Genomic DNA, 24,851 nt, shown 5'->3' with positions numbered 1-24,851 from the left:
ATGTACGCCGCTTCGAAGAATCCTAATCTTGCTGGATAAAGGAAAAAAGGCTCTTCTTTCCTAAAATAGAGAACACAAACAGGGGTTAGGAGACTTTTCTAAATTAAACAAACAAAAATGATTTAGAGAAATAAATCAAACATTTATTGTTGCCTCAATACAAACAGTTACACATGCAGATAATACAAAAATAATTACAAGGATTTATACCAAAATAATGAAAGAAAAAAAAATTGCATATGTCACATCTTTTTACAAAATCCGTTTCTACAAAAGTTACACAAATGTTACTGGGCGATAACTGTGGCAGCAATAAATTATGCAAATAAAAAATTATCTTTTTAAATAATGAAAGCAATTATTTTTAAAAAAAATTCCGTCTTTACTTTAAGATTTAATCACAGAAAAAGTTACCTGATTTCACCAAAATGCACTTTTACTTGTAAACCGGACCTCACTAGACCTTGGTTCAATCGTGGCATCAATGGTCTCGAATGACGACCACAAACAAAGGTTGAAATGGCACTATGGCTTGGCTTCTTGCAAAACAGGAATAGGTACAACTGGATACAATGGCAACATTTAAAAATTCACTTTAACTGTAACTATTAATTGAACTGCTACTCATTGTCCCATAAAAAAAGGACGAAGGACGAAGATATTACAAATTTTGAAGAAAAATTTAGACAAACGCTAAAGTCAACCGCTCATGACAATAACCTTAGCGAGAGTCAGTTAATTCTTAAAAATCATTCGCTTCTCAACTTGGTATAAACAAAACCCAAGACGGGAACGGAAATGCAAAATATTTATTTGAAAACACAGTATCGAGCGGTTCAATGATCAAAGAATGCCGAGAAAATACACATCTGTGAAATAATAAACAACTTCTAAAATGGTTTATTTTCGACATCGGTGACACTAAGATGAATTGAAAAATTTCGGTGTTTTAATACGTACTAATGGAAAATGAAATAAACTAACAATATTCTTTGATGTTTTAAATATATACGAGGGGATTTTCAAATGCAATGCAAAAAAAAAAGATTTGATTTCATCCCTTTGGAATATAGTTTCATCTTTGATAATTTTAATACAGGTGACCTATTTTGATTGGAGACACATGTGAGAATCACATTCTGTTATATGTAGGCATATAGATTTAGGGTCTATATCCTATTTTTTTTTGTAGAACCGTTGCCGAATTCTCTGTCTCGCTAGGCGTATAGTATAGTTAGCAGACGCCTACCTGCTGAGTGTAGAGCATTCCTTTTTGTTTTGTGTCCGCATTCGGTTTAGGCAACGAGGTGATATGGCTATGCCTGTCCGATAAATCACTTGTTGTTGTGAATGTCAGCGAGGTTCACTTCAGGGCATAACGTTGGCTTCCCCTAAGGCATTGAAACTCATGTCACCTATAGTTCAAGTAGAATCAAAATGTAACTAATGTTGTTTTTGTTTCCCAGACTAGCCATCATCTAAAATATAAGAAGTCTCAACTCATTAGAGAGGTCATCTGTTGATTTTGCTTTTGTTGTTTTGTCTTTATCAAAAACTGGATAAAATTATTCGAGTTATTTCTTTTAAGAAGGGGCATTGTAGCATAATAAATTTCTTAGTATCAAATTTTCAAAGACCCCCCTGGCCCGAGTATGAATATTTCCCCAATGCTCTATTTACATTTATGATAAAAGGAAAAAATTCCAAAATCCAGTTTGTAACTGCGACTTTAAATATGGTATAAATTTATTTAAATGAGTTAGCTTTGAGATTTTAAAAACTGGAAATGTTTCAAAGTTATTTTGCGATATTGTTTGAAGAGTTTGACGAGAATTTTGGGTTAGCGGGGAAGAGAGACAGTAGCCTCGGCCGGTATTAGACCGAGGTCGAGGGGAATTCAAGTCAGATTTGGAAATATGGGCTATTGAAGGGGTCGTGTTAACTTAAGTCGATCAAGTAATTGGCAAATTTCTCGAAGAAAAAGTGATGTATACCCAAAGTAATGTGTCAATTCTGATAGGGGTAATCACTGTTTTTTTTTTAATTGTAAACCATCTCTCATAGTGAGATATTTGTAAAATAGCGTTCTCAACAAATTTAAAAGATACCAACATGTTCCATTGTCCAGTTCTTTAAGAAGCCGTTTCCAAGGTGGGCAGTGTCCCAATTTCAACCTCAAATATTTAATCCTTTCCCAATGGAGATGAATTTGTTCATGTGGCAGGGAATGTCAGCTAGTTTCCACTCCCAGAAGTTTTAGTGCATTATAGCGAAATCCAGGTAACTTTTTGTGATTTAATTTTAAAGTAAAAATGGACATTTTTTTTTCCTAATAATTGCTTTCATAATTTAAACATTTTTGTAATAATTAAAGTTATAATTGAGGAGTTTTTGATTGTACCTCGACGTGTAAACATCGACGATTGCTGCTGTGTTTATTAATAGCAGTGAAATACGAGTTTACCAGTGAGTGATAACAGTAATTATAACGTAAGTATTTGAACATTTTAAATTAGATTTGTTTAGTTTATTCGGATCTATAATTAGATCCAGTTTTTTGCTTTTTACATTAATTAGAAACATCAATATTAATGGACTAGCATAAACATCGAAAAGTGATAGCCGGCTACCTGTGGTGCCGGCAAAATGTTTAAATATCAACAACACTCTAAACTAAACAAATAATAATATTTCATAATATTGTTTCTGCTTCTGACTACATGGGCAGTAACGTGCAAAACAGTTCAGCTTCAAATATGTCTCAAACTACAGATAATGTAACTTCTAGACAAACAAATTCGTATGCATCCATAGTAACATCCATAGTTAAACCTTCGTTTCCAAAACACAACCAAGCGGTAGTATTACATGCTGATCAAAACCTTAAATTACATGACTATGTTAGAGCTATAGGCGATATTATCGGTCCCAAACAAATTTCTTTTGCTTCTAGGATATCCCATAATAGGATATGTATTTATCTTACCAATTCCAATTTAGTCGAACAGTTATTGACATCCCATCCAAATATTCAGATAGGGAACATTACCCTAAATATTCGCAGACTGGTTTCCCCTACAAAAAGAATTGTCATATCAAATATTTCCCCAACCGTTCCGCACGATTTAGTAGAATCTGCCATCAAAAATCTTGGGCTTGAGTTAGCCTCCCCGGTTTCCTTTTTAAGAGCTGGTATCCCAGGTGATGAGTACTCTCACATCCTTAGCTTTAGACGCCAAGTATATGTTTTTTCCAATACAGATAATTTTGAATTACAAACGTCAATTGTAATACCTTTTGAAGGTATTGACAACAGAATCTTCTTATCTACAGATAAAATGGAGTGTTTTATCTGTAAACAACCAGGACACATTGCTTCTAAGTGCCCTAATCCTCCAACTGTTAATGTGACCCAAACTCCCAATTCAAATCCCGAATTATCCACGAACACAACCCCTTTACTAAATAACACACAGTCGACAGACACCTCCAGCGCGGCCCCTATTACAGATACTGCACAACTGGACACAACTACCGCATTAAATCCAGCCCTGAAACGAGGTCGCTCAGAAGTATCGACGGTCACGAATGATAACAGTTCCCTAGATGACACTGTTAGCATGCCTCCACCCATTTCACCTGCCAGCCATATACAGCAGGATAAAACCATTAAGCAAAAAAGAAAGAAACGAAGGACAAACCCACCAATAGAAACCGGACTAACTGAACAAACTAAAGAGGATATAAAAAAAGCCTACTTAGGACCAGAAGCATTCATACTTCCTCAAGATAATTTGATAGCTTTCCTTGAAAAAACCTTTGGAAATAACGATCCTTACACCGAAGCATTGAAATTCACGACCGATATTAAATCTTTGATCTTAAATTTACAATTTCTGTACTCATCTCTCCAAGAACGGGCAATTAAATATCGTATAACACGCATAAATAAAAAAATTAAACTCCAACTGGAACCTGATGACGCCGAAAGTTTATCTAGTATTGATATATCCTATGACGTAAGCGATGATGACAGCAACTCAGACGCATCTCAACAGTCTCAAAAGTCTTTACAATAATCTGTAATTTTATTCACATTAATTCAGTGGAATTGTGACGGGTTTTTCCCCCGTCTTGAACGATTACAACAGTTAATCTCAGATCACGTCCCTGATTTTCTCTGCTTACAAGAGACCAACTTTAACACAACACACAATCCGTATCTTAGAAACTATTCTAGCTATAATTTTATTAGGACAATGCATTTAAGGGCCAGCGGTGGATCCTCCATTTTTATCTCAAATGATGTCTTTCACCGAGAATTTTTGTTAAATACAACGCTGGAAGCTGTAGCAGTAACTGCATGGTGCCCTAACAAAATTGTCATTTGCAATGTTTACATTTCTCCTAACTATAATCTTGTCAGTGTTGAACTTTTAAATCTCATTAACCAACTTCCAGCTCCATTTATTCTTGTTGGAGATTTTAATGCTCATAGTGTTATATGGGGATCCAGAAATACGTTTGGTAGAGGTAAGATTATTGAGGATATTATCATTAATCATGATGTTAGTCTTTTAAACACAGGAAGTAGCACGTATTTTCACATACAGTCTGGCTCCTTCTCTTCAATTGACCTGAGCATTAGTGATCCCAAAACAGCTCCTCTTCTTACCTGGTACACGCTTGATAGTCTCTATGATAGCAACCACTTCCCAATTTTCATCACTAATAATGAAGCTAAACCGTCTTATGTTAAGAGCAAATGGAATATCTCAAAAGCTAATTGGGAGCTTTTCAGCGTATCTGTTAAGGATCGAGTTAACGAAATTGTTTATCAAAACAATGCTGATACTGATGTTGAGGAATTTAATAGATGTATACTGCAAGCAGCAGAGGAACACATAGGAAAGTGCTCCATTAATCCATCCCAAAAATCTGTACCATGGTGGAACCTATCTTGCAAGCTAGCAGTTAAAGCTAGCAAAAAGGCCTTAAACAAATATCGCAGAACACGATCAGAAAAGGACTTAATTAATTTCAAGAGACTAAAGGCCAACTCTAAACGAGTAATAAAAGAAAGTAAACGAGAATCTTGGATTAAATTCTCCAGTACTATAACCGCTGACACATCTCCAACGCAAGTATGGAACAAAATAAAACAAATTAATGGACGCAACACAACGTATAAAATACCCGCTCTTATCCATGAAAATAATATTATTACAGACGACCAGAAAATCTCTGATACCTTGGCACAATATTTTTTAGACAAATCCAAAAACAGAATTAACCATTTATTGACACGAGACGAACAGCTCCCTCCTCAGTCCTCCTCATCGAACCCTAATCCACTTAACCTACCGTTTACTCTGAACGAACTCTATGATGTTGTTAGTTCTCTTAAAAATTCTGCTGCCAGACCAGATGATATCCCCTCAATATTTATTAAAAAACTACATTCAGATACATTAAGAAAATTATTAGATCTGTACAATATTTTATGGACATATCAACGGTTTCCCAGGCTATGGAGAAAATCCATTATGATTCCAATTAAAAAGAATGAATGCCTTTCAGCATTACCCAGTTCATTTCGACCCATCTCTTTAACTTGCTCATTATGTAAAGTCTTAGAAAAAATGATAAATAATCGTCTAAACTGGTATTTAGAACGACATAAGTTACTAAATCCATTTCAGTCAGGGTTTAGATCAAATAGATGCACTATGGACAATTTGGTTTCACTTCAGTCTGAAATTACATACGCCATGCAAAACAAGAATGAGGTAATTGCCGTTTTTCTAGACATAGAGAGTGCTTTCGATACCACTTCAAAATCAATAATTCTTGCAAAACTTAGTGACCTCAAATTAGAAGGTAATATAACAACATTTATTAATAATTTTTTAACGGATAGAACGTTCCAAGTGTCTGCAAATGGTAAAATGTCTGCACCACAAGCTGTAGAGAATGGACTACCTCAAGGTTGTATACTTAGCACCTTAATCTGTATTAACGACATATGCTCTACGATAAAAGCACCAGTTCAACACGCTATTTACGCTGATGATATCATTCTATTTTGTCAAGGTAGGACCACATCCAGTACATGCGCGTTACTCCAAAACACCCTAGAGTCTATAACCAATTGGTCAGAAAGTACAGGATTCAAATTTTCACCACCTAAATCTGTAGTAATCCAGTTTAGTAAAAAATACAGGTCTCCTCAACCTAATTTACAACTGCATGGAACTCCGCTTCGTGTAGTAGATAACCATAAAATCTTAGGTATGCAGTTTGATAAAAGACTGTCTTGGAGAAATCATATACAAACCACTAAAGCTAATTGTTTAAAAAGAATAAACATAATTAAATCTCTTGCTCACTATCACTGGGGCTCTGAAGAGGAAGTATTACTCAGAATTTACCAAGCCCTAATTAGGTCCAAACTTGATTACGGTAGCATACTCTATATGTCTGCATGCAAGTCTCTCTTAAATTCTCTTAACGTCGTTCAGAACACATCTCTTCGTATTTGTCTTGGTGCTTTTAGATCTAGCCCATCTGAAAGCATTCATGTTGAAGCCTATGAACCTCCACTGACCTATAGGAGACAAAGACTACTTCTGAATTACTTTGCAAAGGTTTCTGCCAACCCCTCAAATCCAGCTGCCAAGCTTGTTGCCAGACACACAGTAATAAAGCCAACAGAAAAACTTAGGTCTGTATACCCATTTGACTGCAAATTACACTAGTTAATTAACAACACAGATTTTTCACATATGACCCCGATCTGTATCCCTCATACCCCGCCTTGGACCAGAAAGCAGCCTAGTTTTAACATTAGTCTATGTAGATACGACAAAAAGGAAACCCCCATTAGTATGTTTAGACAAGAGTTCAACAAAATGATTGACATGGAAAAGTTTGATACAATCTTATACACAGACGCCAGTAAAGATGAACATGGTACAAGCTGTGCTGTTACTACAACAAATGAAACAATAGCGTCATTTCGCCTCCCTACTATCTGCAGTATACATACAGCGGAATTATATGGAATAAACAAGGTGCTAGAAGTCAAACCAAAAAGCAGCAAACGGATAGCCATATGCACCGACTCTCTGTCATCGATACATTCACTAAAAACCCTAAGATCACAACACCCAATACTCAATAAGGTACACGCTCACTGTCATCAGCTGTTAACTTCGGGCACCTCAGTCTCCATAATCTGGGTTCCTTCGCACGTAGGTGTTATTGGTAACGAGAAAGCGGACCAAGCGACGAAAGAAGCTAATTGCCCTGATCATCCAGTCGAAAGGATACGGCTCCATCAGGACCTAAAATATCTCTTCAGGCAATCAGTCTTGGAAAATTGGCAAGATCAATGGAGTAGAAGCACATCCAAATTACATCAAATACAACCAATAATTCGACCACTGCAAATTCCCATACAAAAAAGAAGAGACAAAGCCATAATCAGACGAATAAGAATAGGACACACTCGTCTCACGCATGGTTACCTCATGAGTTCTGGAAATCCACCAGTCTGCGAACGCTGCAACAACACGCGGCTTTCCATACAGCATATTCTACTTGAATGCAGTACTTTCAGCTCCACCCGACGACGGCATAACATTAGTGGTACCCTTAGTGATATACTTAGTTCACCTGGTTCAATGAACTCTTTGATTATTTTTTTAAGAGACTCTAAATTATATAATTTAATATAAAATATTTACGAATTTTGTAAAAGTACCAAAACTGTAGCTTAATCATATATTGTAAATACCGATTTTGTTTGTTCCCGTGTCAATGACCATAGTTGTCGAGACACGTAAATTTAAATAAAAAAAAAAAAAAAGTTATAATTATCGACATACGACAGCTTGCTTTACTATTTTTGTTATTAATTTGTTTTAGTTTTTAGACAAAGGTTAACCTTCATGAATAGTTTCATCTAAAAAATATATTTATTTGTAATAATTTTTTTTGCCACAGTTTATAGCCCAGTATTTTTTTGTAAGTTTTGTAGCATCCTGTAAACAGATTTTGTAAACAAAAAGGACATGTAAGTTTTTCTTTGTTATTTTTATATTTATCTTTGTAACTATTTATATAGTAAGTATTTTGTGCCATTTCTAATTTGTAACTGTTTATTATATTATATTTATCTTTGTAACTATTTATATAGTAAGTATTTTGTGCCATTTCTAATTTGTAACTGTTTGTGGTAAGACAGTAATAAATATACGAAAATGGTTGCGTTTCGATTTAATTTGAGTCTCTTACCACTCCCTAACACGTGTTTCTGGGTCTACCCGTCATCAGAGTTTGTAAGAAGACTCAAACCAAATCAAAACGCACCGACTACTCTGGTAATTATAGAAAAAATTATTACCAGAGTATGCTACTAGAGACATCTAGTGAGGAATGATGAAGTTAAATGTATCGATAGCAATTAAAGCAGAAACACGTGTTAGGGAGTGGTAAGAGACTCAAATTAAATCAAAACGCAACCATTTTCGTATATTTATAGTCCTTACTCGACGCAATGAGTACAAGAATGATGGTAATTTATATGGGTAAATTGTTTATGCCTAGTGGAATATAAATATTTCCAGCATCGCTCTTAATGGCTTGATTAAGCGTGAGTATACAATTTACTTTAATTGCTATCGACACATTTAACATCATCTTTCCTCACTAGATGTCTCTAGTAGCATACTCTGGTAATTATTTTTTCTATAATTGTCAGAGTAGTAGGTTCGTTTTGATTTGGTTTGAGTCTTCTTACAAACTCTCTCTGATGACGGGTAGATCCAGAAACACGTGTTAGGGAGTGGTAAGAGACTTAACTTAAATTGAAACGCAACCATTTTCGTATATTTATCGTCCTTACTCGACGCAATGAGTACAAGAATAATGGTAATTTATATGGGTAAATTGTTGATGCATAGTGGAATATAAATATTTCCAGCATCGCTCTTAATGGCTTGATTAAGCGTGAGTATACAATTTACTTTAATTGCTATCTACACATTTAACTTCATAGTAATAAATATTTAATTTATTTTTCGGAACCATTTTGTCTATTTATTTTACAAAAGTCTCTTAACCCCTTTTGTGTTTATTTTTTGGGAAGGAAGAGCCTTTCTCCTTTATTTAGGAAAGACAAAGATTCTTTGAAGCGGCGTTCTTATTTTAAATAGCTAGAGGCCTTTCTTGTTGTTTTTGTAACCCATTTGTGTGGGAGATTCATGTAAGTACCCATTTTTTTTCATTTTTTTTTGTAGTTGCCCCAATCCAATCCCCCTGTTTCATTCATTTATCCACGACCCCAGCTCTCCAAATAAACCCTGATTGCCGTTCGCACAAGTATCGTTTATTTTGCTTGCCCTATCTTCACCCCAGTAACTTCTGTCCCAATTTTCAACCCCCATAGTAAGACCCTATGTGGTAGGCAAAATATTTCGTTACAACGTACCTCTCTGCCATTCCATTTATAGCTGGATGGTGCACTGAATTTATAAAAGATTTAATTTTGCTGTACAAATTGTTTAAATTCGTAACTAGTAAACGTTTGTGCATTATCTGAAATTAAACAATTTGGAATTCCAAATGTACAAAAAATTTTTCTTAATAAGTTTATGGTAGCTTTGCTTGTCAAATCTTGAACCAAATGTATTTCTGGCCATCTAGTATAGGCATTCACTAGAATAAAATAGTATGAATTCATTAAAGGTCCTGCAAAATCTGGGTGAACTCTTTCAAAAGGGGTTCTATGTGTCTCCCATGGGTGTACTACTGTTTTTTCTGGATTATTCCTTATTTTGTTGCAGTCTGTACAATTTTTGCATATATCTTCTATCATCATCATCATCATCATAAGTGGCTCAACAATCCGTTGTGAATCTTGGTCTGCTCACAAAGAAGTCGCCACTCCTGTCGATTCGTGGCAACTTCCCTCCATTTTCTAACCCTTAGAATCTGTAGGTCTTCTTCCACATCATCAATCCATCTCATTCGTGGTCGTCCTCTGCTTCTTGTGCCCTCTGGTTTTGAAAATGTTAATCTCATATATCTTCTATATCTTAAGAAATTCCTGGCCACCAGCAGTATCCTCTTGCAAGCATCTTCATCTTGACTATGCCAAAATGAGCAGTATGTAATTCATTTAAAACTTTTTTACGTAGGTTAGTTGGAATTACTGCCATTTGTGCCAAAAAATACAATTTCCTTGTAAAGAAAATTCTAGCTGTGAGACATTGAATCTATCTCTAGCATCGATCAGTTTTCCGGTTCCTAGAGCATTGCAAATATTTTGTAGTGTGGGGTCTCTTGTAGTTTCAAAACTTAGTTCTTTAAAAGTGACAGATAAAGTTTCTATTTGACTGATTTCAAACTGATCTCCCACGTCGTAATCGAAGCATTTGCATGGACTTTTGTAACATAGTGCATAATGTTGCATGCTAGTTGTAGTGAGTGTAGGTAAATTTTTAGATGAGGAGAATATTTGAACTAAAGGTTGATTATCCACATAGAGTGTAAACTCTCTACCAAATAGATAATAGTATAATTTTTTAATACCAAAAATTATGGCATATGCTTCCTTATCTATTTGAGCATATTTTTGTTGTACTTTTGTAAGTGTTTGTGAAGCAAATTGTATTGGTCCTCAGATCCATCCGGATATATGTGAGATAATACTACTCCGACTGCATATGGACTCGCATCAGTTGCAAGTATTAAAGGTAAACTTGGATCAAAATGTGACAAAATTTTATCTGAGGTAATTTCTCTTTTTACTGCATAAACGATTCTTGACATTTTCTGTCCCATTTGACAGATACTCCATCTTTAAAAAGATTATTAATTGGATGTAAAGTATGGCTCAAATTTTATAAGAACCGTTCGTAATAATTTATGAGTCCTACTAATGATCTAACTTCTGTCTTGTTTGTAGGTGCTTTTGCTTTCCGTATAGCTTTCAGCTTTTCTTTGGTTCTATCTATACCATTTTTGTCAATTTTATATCTACAGTATTCAATCTGATTTGCTAAAAATTGACATTTGTCATGATTGACTCTAATATTGTATTTTGCAAGTCTGATAAGAACTAATTCTAGTCTTTGATAATGTAACTCATCGTCAGGTGCTGTATTTTTATGTCATCCAGGAAAACTGTCACTCCTATATATCTTTTACAATGTTTTCAATTTCCCTCTGTCATATTGCAGGTGCACTTGAAATCCCATACATTAATCTTATACTTCTATACAATCCTCTGGGTGTACTAAGTGTTAAGTATTTCCTATCTTCTGAGCGTGCTTCAATTTGTAGGTATACTTGTTATAAGTCCAGCTTTGTAAACTTTTCTCCACCAGTCATGGTAGAAAATAGAGCTTCATTTGTAAGCAATGAGTATTCGTCTACCACTAAATGCTTCTTAAGTGTACTTTTAAAATCTCCACAAATCTTTACTTGATCATTACTTTTAATAACTGGTACTATAGGTGTAGCATATTCAGAACTATTAACTTTTTCTAAAATACCTTCCTTTTCTAGCTTCGTAAGTTCTTGTTCCACTTTTGGTAATAACGCATATGGTATTTTCCTATCTTTCATAAAGAAAGATAAAGTGTTTGGTTTAACTTTTAATGTAGCTTGTAAACCTTGAATTTTTCCCATACTTTCATGGAAATCTAATTCATATTTTGTAAGTAAATTTGTAAGTTTGTTATTTGTAACTTTAGATACTTTTGAAATGTTATCGAACATTATATCTAATTGGCTTATCCATTCACGACCCATTAATGGTGATCTATCTGAGTTTACTATATAAATGTTTAAAATTTTTGTATCACGCTTGTACTTAACATTGAACTGTGTAAAACCCACCGCATTTAATGACTTTTTGCGGTATATAACTAACTTTAAATCGGTATTTTGTAATTTTAAATTAGGAAAATATGTTTTGAAATCATTGAAATTTAATAATGTATCAGCTGCACCTGAATCTATTTCAAAGGATAGGCTTACCTTGTTGACTGCAACTGAAATGCATACTTTGCTCACAAGAGTTTGTTTAGTTACATTTGTTACAGACTAAATTAATCGGTGAGATCAGAAAGGGCATGAGTCATTTGTTGGGCATTTCGAGAAAATTGATGAAAACTATTCCGATCAAGCAAACCTTATTTAGTGCATCTACAATATATTTATAGTAATAGAGTATCATATAGGGAACATTTTTACACAGCAAAGGCTAAACCTAGTTTATCATAAAACCAGAAAAAAAAGGATATAAGACATGGGACTTATGATATTTCTGCACTCACAGTTAATTGAAATTATCAAATAGCATGTTCTGCATTATGTTTATTAAACAAAAAGTACATACTTAAAATCATCATTGTTTATAATATTGTATAATTCTAATCTTCTCCATCTTCGCTCTCGTTATCTTCGGGTTGAGCTGTTGGCCACTCGAGTATGCTCTTATAGAATGGGAGATTCGATTCTGGAATGTATCCAAGCATTAAACGTATATTTTCTTGCTTCTTGATTTTAATAGGAACTTTCTCATTTTCCTGATATGCATTTTGCTTCGGTAAAGAAATATCTTTCACATGTGACTTTAGCAGATTGATTTCTTTCACCACAAACCCTTCAATGTATGTGTATGCTTTGACAATGCCTTTGGATGTAGAGCGGTAAGTAAACTGCATGTAAGAGGATGGTCCAAATGTTTCCTTTTGACTTCTGGGTATGCCTTTATCATAAGAATCAGAAGATAAACATGCTCTTTTTAAAAATGCTCTTTTCACCAACCGCTGAAATCTAGCACTTCATTAGTTTGTAATGTTTCTATTTCAAATTTTGTACTCGCTGATTTTATCAAGTTCTTGTAATCATTAGGCTCATAGATACGATCATGCTTTTTGATTTCCCCTCCGGATGTCCCCGGATAGGAAAATAGTGATGAATGACAGTAAAACGGTTAGTATTAGCCAAGGCAGTGAGAAATCGGATTACCGTGTGGTTTTTACTTTGACCCGGACATCCATCTGAGAACAGATATAACTCTTTGACTGTGTTAGGTACATACTTGTCAATATATTTTAGTAACATTGAGCATACTTCGTTTGCTCCTTTATTAGCAACACCTCTGTGGTACAATAACATCTTTGAAAGCCCAGTCTTCATGTCATGTACCCTAAAGCAATGTACCCATAACTGGCGAAGGTAAAATATATCTTGCACTGGAATGTGGGGTAGAGGTAGATTTTGCATGAAGTCGAATGTTAACCCCAAAACGTCATCCCTTGTAGCACACAAATCAGTCACTTCTTTTAACTTGGTGTAAAATTTTCGCGCCCGTCGCTTGTGTATCATTAGTTCGGCTGCTGCATTCATTTTTGCATTTTCAGAGAGTGAAGAATGTTGTTTCAATTTTACTTTTAACTCTTCACACGTTATGCAAGTATCCACCTGTGGTCGACCAAATCGAAGACAGAAGTTCTCTTTGAAATATGACAAGTAAAATTCATATTTAACATACAAATGAGGATACTTTTTTACAAAGAGAGACTGCATTTCCTTAACGTCTAACCTTGCATCTAAATAAAACATTTCTTTACCTGAATAATATGTTTTCTTTTTTGCAAAGGAATCAATATGATTATGTATTTTTTCACATATATTTCCTGGAATCGCGTTATGTTTTATGTTGGTACCTCGCATATCCTTTGGAGTTTTATTTTGTTTCAGCAAATCACATAGGCGACGGATTTTTTTTTCAGTAATACCATGTAAACTAGCAAAGGCCTTCTTGCAAACATTAATCCGCACACTATCGTCTCTTATCACAAAATACTTGAAATTGCACATTCTTTCCTTAGGTGTTTCCTGTCTGGGTCGAATATTTTTCTTTTCTGCTTTTTCAATCAGTTTTTGAAGGTAAATGTCCTGATGGTTTTTAGAATTAAAATTGTTAATCCTTTCTATGAGTTTTTCTCGTTGAGTGTCAGTAAAATGTTTAAAGCACGTCTTTAGGCATCTGAAAAAGAAATAAAATAGTGGATTATCTGCTTGTAATTAGATGTAATAAAAAAGTTACGCAGGCCAAACAAAAATATTAGTTTTAAAAATGTATTGAACTAAACAGCCAAAAAATAAATATTATTAACACTGAAATGGACGATAACAAAAACATATTCTTATTTTTCAGGAACCTTCATCGAAATATAATGAAATTTGTAAAATTTAATTTAAAAGAATATATTTTCTATTTATTATTTGTTTGACGTATTCGAGTGTTAAGTTTAAAAGTTTAATTACAGAAATACAAACCTGCAATCCGGTCCTGTCTCTCTCTTCGTAACTGTCTTACCCTTCCAGTTAATGTGTTCTAATCCATGAACCCCAGATTCACGAATAATATTCCGTTTATGTGTAGTTTCATTCCTCCTTTTCCCGGTATTAAAAACATTAACATCACCATCACTATCCGAATTCGACATATTAAGAAAAAAATGTAGACACAATCTCACCGGCATCAAAATATATACTGATTCGCCATGGATTCGCCTTATTTTACCGAATAACTTCAGCTGGTAAGCGAACAACTAACTGTATTTGGCGCATGACCAGTGGCGAAGAAATAAATGCGGACAGAAAGTGCACGAGTCGTCGACTCAGGCCGTTTCTGCTCTCAGTATTATTTAGAGGTATGCATAAAACAGCATAATAAGTATACGAAATCATGCCCTTTCTGCACAAAACTATGTGTCTACCTACAAAGATTAATTTTTACATGAAAAGTAATTTTATGAAAAAATGTGACTCATGCCCTTTCTGATCTCACCGATTCAAATGTGTTTTATTACATTTGCTCACAATACATTGTGAAGATTAGCATCTAAAACAAAATATATTTTTAGTTTGGTTATGATGAATATTATTTCTTTTCACATTTGTAGGTTGTATGTGTCCTTGTTTATTCTTGACACTAGAAACTTTATTTATATTAGCACTTGTATTTGACTTCTTTAATCGAGCTGCATCTCGGGTTGATGTCTCCATGCTGAAGGCTACTTCTTAGGCTTTCTCCATTGTAAGGTCCTTGTATTCTAGGAGTCTGATTTTAATATTTTGGTGTCGAAGACCAAATACGAATTGATTCATCGGAGCTTTGTTTAAATAATCAAAAAATTTGCAAGCTGTAACTAATCTAAAAGCTGTAATATATTCATTGGCACTTTCCTCTTCATGTTGTTTTTTTTTGTGAAAATCTGAAATTTTCGAAAGAAATATCTATCTTCAAAAAAGATGCAAGCTATAAAGAAAGCTAAAGAGAAAAAAATTAAACAGAGATTAATGTTTAAAAATGATGAAAATAAATCCAGAGAAATTGAAACTCAACGAAAAAGGAAAAAAATAAGAACAAACAGGTTAAAACTAAGGCAAAGAAATCAAAAATATCTGAAACTGAATCCGAAGATAGCGCAGAAGATGAAGATACGGCCTGCTTGTATTGCCATGGTTACTACTCTAAGTCCAATGATAAAAGTGTTCTCGTCTGTGAATTTTGCCAATACTATTAGCTATAGTATGGGGCACCCCATTGTGCCCCGGGGGGTGGGGCAGAATGGGAAACTTCCCTTTATTTTTGTAATGCACATTTTTCTCAGAAACGTTTGTTTTTTATAACTTTAGCTATATTTTCCTTGTAAATAAATAAATAAATATATAAACATAAGATTTGTCAAATGATGGTTAGTCTAGGTGCCAGGCGACATACTGTATCAGTCATACATAACAGGCTACAATTTTCAGGATAGCTTCATAAGACCTCGACCCCCAAATATCTCTTGGGATACTTTCTGTACCTCGTGCTTTTTCTCTCCAGCTTATCCAAACGTGGTCATTTTGAAGTGATGTATCAAATTTATTAATAACGTATTGCTGTTTAATGAATACAAAAGTCGACTTCGTGAAATATCCGAAAAAAATCTTGTCCTACAAAAATTTTGGTTCCATAAGAAAGTCCACCAAACTAAACATGCCAAAAAAACAACTTCAAAAAATTTAGTAATAACAAGCTGATTTTCTCCGTATCGTTTAAAAATAATGTGAAAAATACTATTTTTACATTGTCCGACAAAATATACTCGCCGATTTTTCCGTCCGACAGTGAAAATCGGCTTTTCCACGAGTCTGTGGAAATTTATTAATAACTGTCGGACAAAAAAAATTAGATTTGTGAAAGATTTACATACTAAATGGAATATGTGTCCGACAAATATAATGTTCCCAAATTACAGTCCGACAAAAAATGGCAATTTTTTATTTATTTAATCTATATAAATTTCAGATATTACGCAATGCTTAAATTTTATTAATAACCGTCGGACTAAGTACAAAGTTAATTTTTTAGATAATTATTTAATGTTTAAATCAAATGGTGCGGGAGCGCCCCATGAAAAAATTAATTATTTTTCTCATGAAATGCAAAAATTTGCATTTATTAAATCGCGTTATGGAGAATTATGCGTATAACAAGGATTACTGGTATTTAAGTAAGTATTTGATATTTTATGTTATATTTTGTATGATTATTATAAAAATTTGTAAAAATAATATAAATATATATATATATATATATATATATATATATATATATATATATATATATAAACATATACAATAAAAAATAATTAAATAATTAAACATTTTTTTTTGTCATTCTTCATCAGAACTGTATCATTTTGACTTTCCGTATCTGAAATAATAATAGATTATGATTTTTTTACAGGAACTATATTTCAAATATAAATAACAAGCATAAAATATTATTACCTGATATATTTGAAGATATATCATCAAATGTAGGACACTGGGGGCCATCAAAACCAATGGTGGTAATATTTTTCTTCTATCAGTATCCATCCACAATTTTCAAGTTTTAAATTTGTTGGTGATGTGCATTGCACCACACACAGCATATATAAATTGTTCTTTTAATTTGTTGCAATAGGTCTTCTTTAGATGGAGGCATACTTAATGCATCGAAACCTCTTTTCCTACTGTGGTGGTAATAAAAGCTCAGTTTTCCTAAAAACTAAGCTTTTATTACCATTCCATTGTGATTTTTGTTTCCAAAAGCCTTCTCGAAGAGCTCTACTCACCTCATGTCGACGTCTTTGCTTTTTAAGGAATAAACTTTACAAATAAATTTTTCATTGACTTTAAATGTTGGGTTTGAAGTATTCATTTCAGTTGGAGGGATTCTTAAAAGATCCAGGAAGTCTACCTGATGTATCAGCTTCCAAAACATATTCGTATAAAATTTCATTACAATGTTGCCAGTAGTTTCGGCAAAATCGTAAAAAAAGCGTTTTTTTTTCTTCAACGCCCTGTATCTTAAAAACGGATGGCGTTACAAAAATTTTTTACTAAGCAAACCCCAATTATTTTTCAGTTTTTTACCTACCCTAGAGACGGAGTTACCTTTTTTTGAAACACCCTGTATATATATATATATGTACATTATTGTACAATTTTTTTGAAATCCTTCGAGATTAAATTTATATATCAAAGATATTAATAAATAAAAACACAAATTTTACAATTAAAAAAATATATATACACAATTTCAGCGAAGGGTACAACGAAACCTGTCCGACTGAAAAATCGGAAAAAGATTATTGCCCGTCAATTCTACATTTGTATACTACGAGATTTTATAAAACAGCTTTGAAGAAATCAGCTTGTTATTTATAAACAGGATGTATCTACAATTTTAATGGCCACACATTCTACAAAAAAGTAATCTCGAATGTATATTTTTTTAATTTTTACATAAAAGGCCCTATTTTTTTGTCTGACAATTCATTCATTAAGTTGTACTCTTCTTTAAAAACTAAAAATCATAAAAACAAAACGTTATTAATAAATTTACACAGACTCGTGAAAAAGCCGATTTTCACTGTCGGACTAAAAAATTGGCGAGTACATTTTGTCGGACAATGTAAAAATAGTATTTTTCACGTTATTTTTGAACGATACAGAGAAAATCAGTTTGTTATTACTTAATTTTTAAAGTTGTTTTTTTGGCATGTTTAGATTGCTGGACTCCCTTATGGAACCAAATTTTTTGCCGGACAAGATTTTTTTCGGATATTTCACGAAGTCGACTTTTGGATTCATTAAACAGCAATACGTTATTAATAAATTTGATACATTACTTCAAAATAACCACTTTTGGATAAGCTTTAGAGAAAAAGCACCCGGTACAGAAAGTATCCCAAGAGATATTTGGGGGTCGAGGTCTTATGAAGCTATCCTGAAAATTGTAGCCTGTTATGTATGACTGATACAGTATGTCACCTGGCACCTAGACTAGGTAGTTTCATTAAATATCGCACAAATTACTATTAAACTTAGGTACCCCGTTCCACCCCGGGTTTCCCTAATTGTAAATTAGACAGGATTTCAATTATGCATGTAGATTATTTGTAAATTTTCACTATGGGTCACCACGCTGCAGTTAGGTTATGCATGTATAACTGGCCTTAATATTTGTATTTACTTGTAGATTCGACCGTCCTCGTTGCCAAGCTGTTGTATATGTCCGTGTAATCTAATGTAAATGGTGTTGAATGTACTTTATGTTCTTTTATTTCACTAAATAAAAACCTGTGTGTGGTAACCTACAAAATTTAACTCCGTAAGTAATGAAGTGAATAACGTCCCATGACATCTGTCAACGTCCATGCAACAACTAAAATGTCTATGAATAAAAAAGTATATGACATATGCAAAAAAAAACTTCGTGAAGAGATATCCAAAAATCATGTAAAAAAAGTTGTGATCTATTGCGATATCTCCGAGGGCAAGCCTCATTTTTGTTTAGATTGTTATAGTATGCATTTAAAGTAGGAATATTTGCTTCTTTATAGTATACTATACTACAGTATACTATACTGTAACGTTTTTCTTGTTGTGTGTAATAGAAGTACTTTAATTTTTTATTAAAAAATAAAAATTGCAGTTGTCTTCAATATTTGTCTAGTAAATATATAACACGCAATTATATGCGAGCATTGTATGCACTGACAGCGGTCGTATATTATATCTAAAACCGTTCTAAATACTACCGCTGCCAAATATAGACGTAAAATTTTGTCGAGTATATAGCGGGCGTATACGCCCGCAAGGGCATATTGGGAAAATTACCAAGCGGGCGTATAAGCCCGCCATGACAGTCAACCTGTTAAATGCATACGAAGTAACCCATACCATTCAAATATTAGGTAAGATAAACAGATCCCCGATACAGGAATAACAGGAAATAAATATCCTTCGAGAGAAATCTCAACCTCCAATCTCCAAACTTTAAATTTACCAGTAACATCCAAAAACATCATCAAGACAACTTAAAAAGCCTGTATGAAAAACGTAGGCATTCGCCCGTGACCTAATAGAATTTTTCTACAAGAGAGGAACAAAACTCATTATTACTACAAAACAATACTTACCAACGACTTGTTGGTTCAAACACAAGTGAATTTGAAAATCAAAATATTTGTCAATTTATATTGACGAAAATTGGTGGCTATTACTCCCATGAAAATGGAATTTTTTAATGGAAGTTTATTATTATTTTATTATTTTTGTAAAATGAATTCCAGTTGTTAAGTAGTTTTTTGTTGTTGGTAAATTTCTATTTTTAAGTTAAATAATCTTATTTCTGGTATACAAAACTGTGAAAGATTATTATCCGCATAATACAATGTGTGTTACTGAGTGTTTTTTTCTAAGTATATTTAACGTGATGACAAATAAACAATTTATTTGCAGAGTACCTTTAACAACTAACAACAGATATGTAACATGTGATATCAGGTGATAGAGAATTAAAAATTGAAATGAAAAAATGTCAAAATATATAGGGTGAATAGTAATTGTAGGAAATATGAAAACGAGTTAATAAATTTAAGATTGAATTTCAAATTATATGGTTCTACACGTTATGCACAAAATCGCTTACCTTAAATTGGTGTTCTTTAGGATTTGGTTAATTATGCAGACCCAAATGTGATTACTCAATTCATCACTGCTCAATCACTTCAATGGATTCCTTCCATGAAATTCCCGTTGAACGTGAGACGGTACCGCCAGATACGTAAGGTCCCGAATTCTTAAACTTTTTCGTTAAAGGTTGGAAGCGAAGTCGTATCTTGTCGGTTAAAATCTACTCATTGGAGCATGCCCATTTGGATATATGAGCGATTGTGTGCGTCGAAGTAAAATCATATTATATCGTGCATTTGAATGAAATGTGACCAATACGCACATAAGGTTATTCTGCATCATTTTAAGGAAATATAATTATTAAAGATCTAAAACTTATTCTACCCGAAATAAATTAAGTATTATAATAATATTCAATATAAAATAAAGAAATAAGGATTCCCGAACATTCACCCCGCCAAAACGAATGTTTTGAAAGTAAGAGAAAAAGAAAAAAACATAACACAAACAAAATTTAAACCTAATTAAAAAAAGGTACTTACCCTAATTGCTGGGAAGAGGACAAATCTTGATCACCTATCTTTTCATCGTGCCGCGAGAAGTTTTAACTTCAACAATGCGAATTACATCATCCTGTCCCGGAAAGACGTTAACAATACGACCAAGTTCCCATTGCAAAGGAGCTTGTTGATCATTCTTAATAATTGCCAGATCCCCTTTAGAAACCGGAGGAGACTGTTTTGTCCACTTGTGTCTTTGTTGAAGAGTGTTAATATACACTAAAGACCAACGTTTCCAGAAATCGCTTTGGATACGTTGCAGTATTTTGAGCAAGTTCTGTCAAACAGACATAACCCTTAAAGGTTTTCGCTCCTCTATATTTGCTCATCAAAAGCGAAAATGGACCAGCGAAATTAATGCAAACTGATGAGAATTCTTTTAACTGAGAAACGCGGAACGAGGGTAAATCGGCCATATACGGATTATAGGACTTGAGTTTAGAACGAAAACATGTACCACATCTTGACAAGCATTTATAAATTGCTGCTTTAGGGGATAACACCCAATATTGTTGAAGTAACAAGTATTGCAAGGTTTTAAACCAGGATGAAAATGTGAGCTGTGAACTGATTCTATTATCAATTCTGTAAGTCTGTGGTTTTTCGGTAAAAGGATAGGATGTTTAATATCATAGGTAAAAGAAGATCTTTTAAGGCGATCCCCAACTCTCAGTAAATTATCTGGATCCACAAATGGTGCTATCGCTACATTCCGCTATCGACGTCGCTACAGTCCGCTGTTGATACCTGTAAAAAATAATTATTGGCGATGCTAGGATAGTTGAAACAAAAGGACGATGTATTGGTTAATACCAAAACAACGATTCTACTGAATCGATTAGTATTCTATACGGAAAAGGAACGGAAAACGACCAATCGATACTTGGTCGCCAAAGGCAAGGGCGGTTTGGTCTTTTATCAATACTCAACGAAAAGTGTAAGGAGCTCTTACCAGATCAGTACTCCGGCTTGAACTGCCGGAGCTGTTGACCTTTGATCAGTACTTAAAGGTCCAGGTTGAAGTTCTTATCAGATCATGTCTCCCTCTCGAACTCAGTCCTCTGTTGACTGAGTCAATGTTCATTTTGCGGAATAGGTTAGGGAAATTTTTATTACGAAAAGAAATGAACATGTGAGTACCCGTTTAGGATCATTGGATCCTCTTCAGGATAGAGTTGAATGTGTTTTTGTAATGAACAAAAGCAAAACAGACCGAAAAACTCAACTTGGGTTGCGGTGTTTTGTTTTGTGGTGGAGAACTTTGGACGCTGTTGAGATGTAATCACTATTTGAATCAGAGGCGAGAGGTTTATTTGGATGTGGTGTGCTTTCCAAAAAAGAAGTGTGTGTTTTGAGCTAAGTGCGATAGAACCGTGTCACTAGTTACTATTGTTCCTGTAGCCGTTTTTACGTCTACACCCAACGTCAAAACTAGTATATTGCACTGAAATTTTACTGTTGGGTGTATTTGTTAACGGCCAGGCCTCGTCAGCTTTCGAGAGGCGGCTTGCCGCAGGTAGACCAGTGTAAATGTGTGTATGTTAGCCCTACAGTGATGGATGCTACCATTTCGATGTGACTTTGGCTCTTAGTCGCTTAAACAGCCTCATCCGACCCCAGATTTGCACGAGGATGAAAGTACCAACGTTTCCTGCATACACTACGTAGAATTCTGCGCTCCGCAGCTAGCAGTCTTTTCTTTTGATAATTTCTAAGAAGGTAATATAAGTTGAACTTATACTCCAAAACGGGCCGAACTAATGTTTTGTAAGTGTCTACGAGAGTCTTTGTATGTATTATTCCCGTTACCCCTGTTAGTGGTATTAGAAGTCGGGCTCGGTTTCTGACCCTATGTAAAATTGCCTTTAGATCAGGTTCCCAGTTGAGTATCCTAGTGAATAGAACGCCCAAATAGGAAGCTGTCGGGTTAATAACGAGCTTTTGTTCCATCAGATTTAGGGAGAATTGGTCATCGCCGTAGCGATTGATTTTCATTAATATTACACCATTCCTCGACGCCGTTTAAAAGATTTTGTGCTCTTATGAATGTTCCCTCAGGAAAATAACTGTTCGCTGTTGTGAGGAGGGCAGTGTCATTTGCATAGAGATACAGTTGAGTACATGGGATGTTTAGATTGAAAATACTGCTATTGTATATTATATACAATAGGGAGGCTAGCACTGAGCTTTGGGAGACTCCAGCTCGTGTAGTAAAGGGGGTTGATATTTGATTGCTTTTTATCAGTCAGTTCGCAACAATCCGATTCATAAAGTAAGAGTGTATGGTTTTAATGAATTGTAGAGGTAGCCTGATGTCAATTAGCCTCCGAACTAGCCCGTCGTGCCAGACTTGATTGAAGGCCTTTTTTACATATAGAAAAGTGGCAATGACGATGGAATTTTCATTTATTGATTGGGTGACTTTGGATGTGAAGTCTATTAATGCATTTTGAGTAGATTTATTAGCTTGGAATCCATACTAAAATTTTGGGATGTTATGGGTTTCAAGAAAGTCGTTGAGTCTCTCTTTGAGGACTAGCTCGAGGACTTTCTCTAACGTGTTGATTAAAGATATTGGTCTGTATGATTCCACGTTCCAGTTTCAGTTCCAGTTCAGTTTTATTTCAGTTTTAGATTCCAGATTTCAGTTCTCTGTTGTGATAAACGTAGTTTTATACCTCTGTCGTTGTTTCATCTCCAGCGTGCAACGATAGTAGTGGTAGGTTGTCGGTGAAAGCGAAGGCATGCAGAGAAATGGCAAGCCAGCGACATGCAATGGCGGTTGTGCCATAGTTACAATTTCTCTATATTGTATTAGGACTTATAGTCCTCTGTTATACAATTTTACATGTTATATTTTAATCAATTTTCGAATAAATTTTAATTTATCTGTTAAAAAAATCAAATTTATTTCAACTACTTGACACTTTTGCTCATTTCTATTTCAAAATCTAAGATCTCGATGGTCAGTATAGATAAATCTAATCCAACCCATACAATGAACATTTTTATACAACATCCCAACGAAAAAATTGTCTTTTCTGTTCTTAACATATTTAGATATTTAGCACTAAAATTCACAAAATATGACAGTTGTCTGTTTAAATTTTTTGTTCTTACTTTTTTTAAAATAAATCTTTAATTCCTTGTTTTTGTTTTAGAAACATGGATAGCGACATTACGGAAGACGTAGAAAGTACAATAAATGAGTTTCCGACTATATCAAAGACCTCCAAAGTTACCTTCAATCCATCGATCGCTAATATGTAAAAAAACAGATACCTAACTGTTCAGAAAATGTTTTTGAAAACAGGTGTGATCTAACCTAAGTCAAATATTTATTATTATTTTCGATTGAGTGAAGTAAAAAGGCTCAAATGTAAATAAAACTTATTTTAGAATTTAAAGAGTATGAAATAAATAATTTACAACAATGCATTAAAATAGTATATTTAAGTTGATATGTTAAACAAATAACTGAAATCAGTGATATTTTGTTAAATCTTAGTTAAATAAATAAAAAAATTCATAAAATAATTTGTACTGTGATTATATTAAAAATGTATACAAATTATGGCTAGTAGGTTTTCATATTGGGCAATATTTAATATTAGGTAAGTTACGAGCATTTATTAGAACCTCTATGAATTAAAAAGAAAACAATACACACTTCTTACTTCCCTTGACCAAAAGTGTTTTATTATGTCAAATAGCTTTTACTAGTATAAAACATAAAAAATTGATACGCTCACTAAACCTCGACTGAATCAACAACTCACTTTCAGCTCAAGAAATTCAAATAACAAAAGAAGTGTACTTTGTCTCCTCCATTCAATATGTACAAGGAAAAGATATTCCAGATGATAATCCAAACTAAGCAAAAAATATAAAAATGGAACACATACCAATAATATAAGTCACACGTTATACGTTAACCTACGATTTTCGCAGATAAGTTAGAGGATTTACAAGAGTGATGTCGACAAAATAGAAAAACTATTTGGCGTAAAAATTGGTACTGACAAAATAAAATTTATAATCGTGAGCAGACAACAACAAAAAAAGTAAATGATAGATATAGATAGATAGATAGATAGATAGATAGATAGATAGATAGATATATAGATAGATAGATGGATAGATGGATAGATAGATGGATAGATAGTTGGATAGATAGATAGATAGATAGATAGATAGATAGATAGATAGATAGATAGATAGATAGATATAGATAGATATAGATAT

The 24,851-nt window shown here is 33.8% G+C and overlaps 1 protein-coding gene across 2 annotated transcripts in view; it reads left to right on the top strand.

The window, feature by feature from the left end:
• Positions 1–24,266, top strand: part of LOC140441382 (uncharacterized) — a 670,394-nt gene extending 646,128 nt beyond the window's left edge. Inside the window, exon 5 of one of the 2 annotated variants that reach the window (XM_072532091.1) lies at positions 23,768–24,266. In XM_072532091.1, coding sequence (XP_072388192.1) covers positions 23,768–23,876 — 109 coding nt within the window. In that variant the 3' untranslated portion in view covers positions 23,877–24,266. The remainder of the gene's footprint in view (positions 1–23,767) is intronic. The other variant, XM_072532089.1, reaches the window with a different exon arrangement.
• The last annotated feature ends 585 nt before the right edge of the window (positions 24,267–24,851 follow it).

This window comes from Diabrotica undecimpunctata, chromosome 5, assembly GCF_040954645.1.
Source record: "Diabrotica undecimpunctata isolate CICGRU chromosome 5, icDiaUnde3, whole genome shotgun sequence".
Taxonomy (NCBI): domain Eukaryota; kingdom Metazoa; phylum Arthropoda; class Insecta; order Coleoptera; family Chrysomelidae; genus Diabrotica; species Diabrotica undecimpunctata.
This window is presented reverse-complemented; position numbering and strand designations above follow the sequence as displayed.